The sequence below is a fragment of the Poecilia latipinna genome, unplaced genomic scaffold, assembly GCF_001443285.1.
Source record: "Poecilia latipinna isolate Pla-1442-1.1 unplaced genomic scaffold, P_latipinna-1.0 Scaffold20, whole genome shotgun sequence".
Taxonomy (NCBI): Eukaryota; Metazoa; Chordata; class Actinopteri; order Cyprinodontiformes; family Poeciliidae; genus Poecilia; species Poecilia latipinna.
The window spans coordinates 315,189-324,001 of NW_015112636.1; the positions used below are offsets into that span (position 1 = coordinate 315,189).

Consider the following 8,813-nt stretch of genomic DNA (forward strand, 5'->3'; position numbering starts at 1 on the left):
AAGATGTACTAAACTCCAACTACAATACGTTTCCTGGCCTCAGACCTAAAAATGTCAACATACTTTTGATACTTCATTTATTTTTTGGGGGGATTGTTGTTTTTGTGAAATCTAGATTCAGAAGAAAAACAGCAGTAAGTTTGATCTGCACACAGGGAAAAGTATCAAACCTGCGAATGAGGAAGCAGGCAGAGACCTCGTTGTTCTCATCCACGGCTCTGTGCAGGAGGGTCTGCAGGCAGCCGGAGGGGCCCGGGCTCCAACATGTGGCATCGCAGCCGTGACGCACCTAGTGGGGCAAAAAGGGCGTCGTGTCAGAAAAAGGAAATGGTACAAAAATGTATTCCTTGGATCATTTTGTCTTCCCCAAAAATAGTGAAAAGTTAAGTCAGATGAAGCACAGATTGTAGACGGGGGATTTAAAAGGAAAAGTTGTTTGTGGTTGCATGTTGGCCAGTCATTCAGGCTCTCATTTAACACATCCTCTATGGGATTCCCAGGGAGACTGCCGTTTACCACATGTGCCTCTATTAGCAACGAGCTCCCAGTGTTTGATACAGACTGTTTAAATGATCTGCTGAAGACGTGAAGTCTAATCATTCGGTCGCTTTATTTATTTTAAATAGTATATTTTCTCTCAGTGTGACTTCGCTCCAGCTCCTTAAAGAAACTTGCCACGAGACTAAAATTTCGAATCGATGCAAGAAACATTTGACTGTTGGCTTACTCTCCAACCTTTTGTTGAAAGCTCAGTGTTCTTTCTAAAAAGTATCAGAAAAATATATCAATATATTTCTAAGTTGTTCCCCCCCTCCCCCCCTCTTTAGAGTGAAACAATGGAAATGGTACAGGCTAGGTCCTTATTTAGTTTACTTATTTACAGTGTTAAAAGAAAAAAAAAAGAAAAGATCTGTACTTGGCACATTTATTAGCATTAACCACAAATAGTTTCTACTTTTGGTCATTTTACATCAAATTATAAATTATTAGCGATTAACTAGAATCAGTATGTCAAATTGCATCTAGTTTCTGTTCCAATTTTCAGCTTCAGTCTGATTGTTAATATTTACTCGTTTCATTATTAGCCACACTGGCTGTCAATTCCTTTGCTACTTAGCATGGCGGTGTTCAGTTCGTCATCCTATGACTTCAGACCAACCATTAGCAGCTTTATAACCTTCCATGAGTGGCTTACAAAGAAAACGAACAGCTAGCGATGGCTCATGCCATGTCATTGATCTCTGTAAATTCCCTTGAAGCAGTAAAGCTTTACTCTTTAAGATATGTCAATATGGTTGCTGAGGCACAACCAGCATCTGGGCTTTCATTGTACTTTTTTACCCCCCATTCACTCAATAAATATGAATAATTAATGTAACTAAAAAGAAATAATGAATGAAAAGGACAGGAAAAAAGTAAACGCAACACAGCAGCCTCGTATTCACATGAGGAGAATATTAGCTGTTCAACTCAAAAGCTTAGACGCGTTTCAAATACATAAAAAGTAACCAAAACATCAGCTTTGTTCTATGGAACATTGATTCAGATCGTCTTCCATCTTAAAATGTAAATAATGAAAGCTCAAGGCTTGAATAAACGCTTTTTGCTTTTCCTATGCCACATAAAGTGAAATCGGAATCAGCCGAAAATGCATCAAAGCAAAACTACAAAAACTTGAATCGCATCTCCACAAAACATGTAACAATAACCAGCAAATTATTGTACACTTTCTTTAGCACAACTTCTTGTTCAACTGAACCTACTGTCCACATACACAATTTCTTCCCCTCCCCCCCTCTTACCAGCGTGGACGCGATATCTTCCAGGCCGTTCTCGAGAGCCAGCCATAACGGAGGATCCCCCTTTTCATTCGTAACAGACATATCAGCTCCTCTTGTGCAAATGGCGTCCACCACTAGCGGCAGCTGGTTGCTGATGGCCAGCTGCAGCGCCGTTTGTCCCTCCTGCGTTCTGGAAGTAGAGGCGACGCAGCGTGAATCGCATGAACGCAAGCGCAACGTCTACCTGGACCCAAATCGCTCCTTCGTTGTATTTACTATCAATCGGTTTTAGTCTGAGTCAGTGAAGAAAAACCAGCTGCTGGAATGTTGGTAAGATTTATTGCTACCTCACGTTGATGTCTGCCTGATGTTCCAGAAGAAAGAGGGCGCTCTTGCTGTCCTGTCTTTGGATGGCCATGTGAAGCAGGGTTTGTCCGTCAGACATAGTGTCATTGATAGAAGCCCCGGAGCCCAGCAGCTGGGCCGCGATAGTGTGCATACCTGGCAGGAAGTGATAGAACTTGGTAAATAAAAAAACAACAACAAAAAAAAAAAAGAAAAGTTTAGATGATGCAGATGAAGACGTCCATTTGGTGAAGTGTACCTGTCCAGAGGGCCAAACCCAGGACTGTCTGGTCCATGGAGTCTTTGAGACTGAAGTCTGGAATGATCTGCAAGTTGTTGGTGGCGTGAAGTGCGTTGGCTGAGAGGCAAGACGGGAAGAGAAGCGGTCAAACATCAGGACGTTCAAAACATCAAGGAATCAGAAATAGTCAAGAAAGTTAAACACCATTTCTCACATTTTCCAAAGCTCCTGGTTTAGCTAAGTGATACATTTTCTGAACTATTAGTTGCACAAGACAAAAAAAAAATGTGTCAAAAAAAAAAAACAAAAAAAAAATTGCGACATACCATAAGCCAGTCTAGAAAGCTTTGCTTACCTTTTTGTTCCAGGATGACAGAAACGACATCTGGGTGGTTGTGAGCTATGGCCATGTGGAGCGGCGTCTGCAGAGCCACGCCGTTGGTCTCCTCAGGCAGGGGCTTCTGGGTCTGCAGGTTGGGGTTGGCGCCCTGCTGGAGCAGCTCGGCGGTCAGGCTGGCCAGGCCGCAGCGACATGCCGTATGAAGCGGGCTCTCGCCCTGCAGGCGGGAACGCATTCATAAGTTTGCCGTCATGTTACGATCCATTAGTAAGAGAAAACGCACACATTGGACGTCATCATAAAACGCGTACCCATTTATTCACGTGGTTGACTTTTGCCCCGTGAGTCGCCAGGAAAAGCGCCGCCGCCTCGTTGCCTGCCCGAGCTGCTCTCTGCATGAGGCAGTTTCCTGCAAGGAGGGGCAACACACGAGGTGAATTTGGAGATCGTTTCATCCTTTCACGGCGACAAAAGCGGCAGTCGGCAACATCGGCGAACAAAACGAAAAGCCCCAAACGGCACCTGCGGCGGCGTCCGGCGCGTCGGGATTGCTTCCTCTTTTGATGAGCTGAGCGGCAAAGCCGTTCTCGTCGAACGACGTCCCGTTCACGACCGGGGCGTCGTCCTCGAACGGATTCACAGAGAGGTCTGAGGACATGGTGATGTGCTGCAGAGCCAGCCACAGAGCTGTGCTGCCTTCGTGGTCCTTCAGCTCCAGGTCGAGTCTAAGCCAGAATTACACACGGCCCATTTGAACTCCGTCACATCTTGTCACAAATCCTAACATACTTTACAGAGATTTTAATTGGCAGCCCAAGCTGTGATCATTTTTTTTACCCCCCCTTTTTTTTGTACAATAGACACACAATTCCACACATGCGCTGCACTTCCACAATAAAAGGAAGACCACCAGATACCAGAACATGGGCTACTTAACAGAACAATGCGTCTCCATGCCGACAGCCTCAAAGCAGTGCTGCCTTCTCAAATTTACCGAGCTCATCTCGTAAATTTTGCTACATCTACGACGCGAAAAGCAACAGAATACTCAGAGAGGCATGGGATGTAAAATTGTTCCTAAGTTGCATTTTTATTCATGAGATCTTTTTTTTTTTTAAGCCAAAGAATTCAGTGGAAGGGTTGATTCTTTGTAAAACTGAGGGACAAACATTGGAGTGTAACAACAATGCACTCTTTTAAACGGCCTTTGACTCACACAAAAATGAACTATATACTACAAGAACTAAAATTTTAAAAGTGAGGGGCATTAAGTGCTTTTACCCCAATAATCCCAGATACACCCCTGCAAAATATGAATAGGTTCAAAGAGTATGAACGCTTTTTGCAGGAGACGGTTCTAATTAGCTCGTTACATCACACCAGAGACGTATGAAACAATCACAATGAGCCCTGCTGTGATTTCTGATCAGAGTGGTACTCACTGTTTGCACTGCAGCAGCTGATTGAACACGGCCTCGTTCCCCGACGCCACGGCTTCGTGCAGCGGAGTTCTGAAAACGCAACATGGGTAAAGAAGCGGCATCACACTTTGCACTGCAGTTAAACGTTTACAACGCAGTAAAGCGCCCCCGGAGCCGGCGTCATGTGACCCACCTGCCTTTGCTGTTCTGCATGTTGGGGTTAGCTCCGGCTTTGAGCAGAGCTTCCGCGATCCGGGCCATGCTGCCCATCACCTCGGCCGTGTGTTTCTTGGGGCTGAAGGAGCAGACCAGGTGGAGCGGGGTCTCCACCGCCCCCACTGTGGCTGCGTTCACCTGGGCCGAGTGGTGGATCAGGAAGATGGAAGCAAATTCGTCCCCTAGTGGGGGAAGAAATAAAAATTTCTGATTGAAAACTTTTTTTTTTTTTTCCCCCTCAGAAATTATTTTAAAGTCCAGTTTTACACCAGCGGCAGGATGATGTCGACTGACCTCTCTGGATGGCCTTGTGAAGGAGGCTCCAGCCGCTCTGATCCACCATGTCCACGTCGGCTTTGTTGTTGACCAGAGTCGTGGCGATCCCCTCCAGCTTCTTGGAGAGCGCCAGGTCCAGAGCGAGGTCCCCGTTGTTGTCCAGTTCATTCAGTTTCCCCGGCAACTGCAAAGCAGGTAGAAAACTCGTCAACTTCTCCGCGGCGGAACAAGACCTTTTATTACAGCTTTGCGGTACTCGATCGACGGAGACGCAGGGAGGACGGCGTCTACCTGCGAATCCATCTCTATGAGGTACAAAAACACCACGTCTTCCCGCTCGACTTTGATGGCTTTGTGGAGAGGGTACTCCGTTTTGGATTTGATCATCTTGTACAAAAGTTGGGCACTCATGGTACTGAAATCTTCCTTCCGCAGATCGTCCTGACGGAAAAGACGTGAAACGGTCACAACAACATAGACGATGAAGGGAACGGGGGGGAGAGGGGACAACAAAAAAAAAAAAAAAAACATAATAGATTATTCTGAACAGAATTGATTTTTTTTTATGTCTTCTCTTAGATTGAATCGGTTTCATTCTCTGAAGCGTAAAAATAGCTGAGGACAGTAAAACAAATCTGAGCTAAATGGGGAAAAAACCTCACAGAGAAACATAAAAGTCAAGACGTTAGAATAAGAAGTGCAAATGTTTGGTTTTTCTTTTAAGCAAAGTTATTGGTCAGAAAGGTCAGTAAATGGAGAGCAGGGAGCAGTGGCTGATTTCCAGACCTTTGAGGAGGTAGATGTGATCGGTAGACTGATCGCACAAAACAAGAGAAATCTGAGGCGATTTATTGGTGCACCTCTAACTAGAAGTCCGTTTCATTTCCTCGTTTTGACCAGAACGTCAACAATAAAGTCCTCACAATGGCTCCCTGCAGCTCAGAGAATAGGCTTTAAAACACCGTTGTTAGTTTACAAACTAAAATACATTAAAGATCTGTTGTTGTCGTATCGACCTTCCAGACCACTCGGGTCTTGTGGTTCTGGTTCTGCTCTGCATGCCCAGAACCAGACAGACTTCATTTAAGCCAAGAATAAAGAAAAAAAAATCCATTTGTTCAGAGCTGCTTTTGAACTACAGAAAAACTGAAACGCTAACAAAAAAAGTGAGTTTGAAGAGTTTAAAATCTGATCTGAAACAGACTACAGTACGTTGGTGCTTTCATGAGAATTTTGTTTGGTTTTTTTTGGTTTGTGGGAGACTGAAAGGAGGAAATGTAGCAAAAGGCTCCAAATGACAGTTGGATTTCCTCAAAGAAAAGCCACAGAAACTTGAAGCTACTCACCCAGTGGCTGGCTATGATCTCGCCACAGTAGTTCATCAGGGTGCTGGCGTTTAGCTCCTCGGCCGTTTGGTAGAAGCGGATGCAGTTCCTCACGTTTACGGATGACATCACGCCTTTTTCACACCTGTTCCGACAGACGGACAAAGTTTTCTACTTTACTGTGTAAACCACAAAAACAACGTCGCATAACATTTGGATTTTTATTTATTTTGTTGTTGATCTTTATGAATTTTACGTTTCCATTACCGGAAAGCTACAATCATCAAAATTACAAGACGATACTTCCAATGTTTCACTCTGTATGTAATGAATGTATTAATTCTGCTTTCTGAAACGAGAGGGGAGAAAAAAAAAAAAAGTAATAAATTGAGATGCGCCTGTGAATGGCAGGTGGCTCCTACCGCTCTCTGAGCAGGTGAAGCTGGAACCGGTTTGCCAGCTTCATCAGCTCAATCAGAAAAGCGTCATCCTCGGTGAGCTCCAGCTCGTCTGTGTACACCCAGCGCAGCATCGCCATGGCGACCTCAGCTTTGCAGTCTGAGAAGCATTGAAATGACAAACAGATTCAGGCGAAACCTTTGCTTAGAAAGTAAATACTGGCTTTGATTAGGGTGTGTTTATTGCCCTACATAATTATATGCTCACAGTAGGAATGGGAGATTATGACTTAAACGTAAAACATGAGATTTCTTTCGAATCGGATCTTAATCCAATTCTTTTTTTGCTTTCTTTTCTAAAAAAAAGAAATTATAAATGAAAGAAAAAAATCTGACTCATTTCAATAATGTTATTCATTAACAAAGAAGTGTTCTGACTGACAGACAGCTCTCCTTAGTGCGCAATAGCTCATAACGTAAAAAAAAAAAAAAAAGCCCCAAAACAAAAACAGTCATATCTGATAAGGGGCGGGGGATCATGACAGCTACTCCACCAACACAACCAGTGCTGCTCACCAGTAAGGTCCAGTTCAGCGGTGGATGCCAGGTTGGCCAGACTCCAGGCATCGCTGCGAGCGGCCAGCACAAACTTATGGGCACAGTATTGATTGCCCGCGACTTTCACTTTCAGATCACTGCAAAAACAAAAACAAAACAACAACAACAAATAAACCAGCATATTCCTCAAGCTGACCCAGACTTCTCCCGGTCATTGCAAGTGCAATCCTCACCTGTAGTGTTCCTGTTGGTAGAGGTTGGCCACAAATTCCAGCAGGCGGCTGATGAAGGTGTCTGCACTCGCAGGGCTGGGAGAGGCCTGGCTGGAAGTCTGCGCGGCGAGCACGGCGCAGCGCCTCTCGGTGTCGGCCAGCTTCTGCTGCATCTTCACGTACTCCTGCCTCAGCAAGGCCAGGTGCTTCTGCAGCTTCCCCACCTCCTCTGCGCGGGGCCCACGTGAACGCAGACAGATGGGGGGGGGGGGGGAACAAATCGATACACAGGGTCAAGGACGGAGGGTTACAAAGGTCCGCAGCAAACACGGGTTTAGAGCCAACTGTGTGAGGCAACCGGAACCCGAGAGTAAAGAGGAAGACCTGCGGACATCTAACGACTGTTTTAGGAATCGATTAATCGATTATCCGAGGAAGCAGAATAACTGTGTCAAATAACAGAGGCACGCTGCACTTTTTAGATTTCTTCTTCTTTTTATTTAATTAGTAAAAAAGTTTTGAAAATCATCCAAATAATTGTTTACCAATTTCTCCAGGTCTATTAAACAGAATGCCAAAAGAAAAAAAACAAACAACCTTTTAAATGTGGAAAGACTTTTCTCCCCAGAAGTCTTCAAATCAAATTCCCATTAGCGCAGCCACACCTTTGTCCTCCCTCAAGTGAATGTTACAAAAGCCAAGAGTCTGCCGAGTTCCTCTGAGGCCCATTTCCTTCCTTTAAGCCAGTAAAAGTTTTAGTGAAGCAAGACTGCTGAGGCAGCAGGTTACTGTGCAGTCCATCATAAACGGTCACTGGCAGAGCCACTGGTCATGAGGAAGGGGGGTGGGGGGAAAGCACCCGATTGGTGGCACACGACAAGGCAAACACAGCTTTGGACTCATCTGGCAGTGGACGATGGCAAAGCATACAGAAAACATGACATGGACCATAATAAAAGCGCGCAAATTTAATTAACCAAATCAAGGGTTTGCCATTCTTTGTCAATGCGATACCGCTAGGAATCCTTTAAAAGCCGAGCAGCTTTAACAGAAGCGACAAAGCTGGTGTGTTTGTAAGCAGATTTCCCCTTAAACTCCAGGCTTAAAATAGGAGGTGCCCTCGGACCTGGGACCTGAACCCAGGGGGAGCTGATCAGGCGTGACTCTCGTCTTTCTGTTCTGGCAGGTTCTGTTCTGTTTAACCCGTACTGAGCTGTAAAAGCGCAGGGCAAACAGCTAGCGAAGCGGCAAAGGCTACTAAATCAAACTAGACTGGCAGTTTGCTACGAAGCATGACGTTGGCATTTAATCAGTAGTTAATAGCAACATTACACGCTCGTTTGACGTATTAACAGTCGCTCTGTAACGGTCAGCTTGTTGGTATTGGTACTCATTTCCTACTCGTCTGCGTCTACCGCAGCGGCAATTCATTTTGGCCACTTCGTCCAACTCGTACAACAAAAATTCGGCTAGCAGCAACACCAACGGACGCTAACGACAGATTCTGCTCACTTGCATGATGAGTGTGACAAGAACAGTATCGCGGTACTTCATGAAAAACAGCCCCTGACAATGTATGGCCTATTAAACTGTCAAGGTGTTGAGTAACACGATTTGAAAGGAATATCAATGAAAAATACAATAAAGGGCGTGTATTAAATAGTTAAGAGGGGGAGAAAAAATCTCTCACCTTCCGCCAT

General features: G+C 44.9%; 1 protein-coding gene across 1 annotated transcript in view; it reads right to left on the minus strand.

Annotated features, from left to right (window-relative positions):
- The window catches only part of ankfy1 (ankyrin repeat and FYVE domain containing 1), a 17,945-nt gene extending 9,132 nt beyond the window's left edge, over nucleotides 1–8,813 (minus strand). The window contains exons 1-16 of the mRNA XM_015035242.1: nucleotides 8,804–8,813; nucleotides 7,135–7,342; nucleotides 6,920–7,038; nucleotides 6,368–6,503; nucleotides 5,967–6,090; nucleotides 4,912–5,061; nucleotides 4,639–4,804; nucleotides 4,322–4,526; nucleotides 4,150–4,218; nucleotides 3,230–3,432; nucleotides 3,019–3,116; nucleotides 2,723–2,924; nucleotides 2,386–2,484; nucleotides 2,129–2,282; nucleotides 1,803–1,971; nucleotides 171–289 (exon numbers count right to left, since the gene is read on the minus strand). Coding sequence (XP_014890728.1) covers nucleotides 171–289; nucleotides 1,803–1,971; nucleotides 2,129–2,282; nucleotides 2,386–2,484; nucleotides 2,723–2,924; nucleotides 3,019–3,116; nucleotides 3,230–3,432; nucleotides 4,150–4,218; nucleotides 4,322–4,526; nucleotides 4,639–4,804; nucleotides 4,912–5,061; nucleotides 5,967–6,090; nucleotides 6,368–6,503; nucleotides 6,920–7,038; nucleotides 7,135–7,342; nucleotides 8,804–8,813 — 2,231 coding nt within the window. The remainder of the gene's footprint in view (nucleotides 1–170; nucleotides 290–1,802; nucleotides 1,972–2,128; nucleotides 2,283–2,385; nucleotides 2,485–2,722; nucleotides 2,925–3,018; nucleotides 3,117–3,229; nucleotides 3,433–4,149; nucleotides 4,219–4,321; nucleotides 4,527–4,638; nucleotides 4,805–4,911; nucleotides 5,062–5,966; nucleotides 6,091–6,367; nucleotides 6,504–6,919; nucleotides 7,039–7,134; nucleotides 7,343–8,803) is intronic.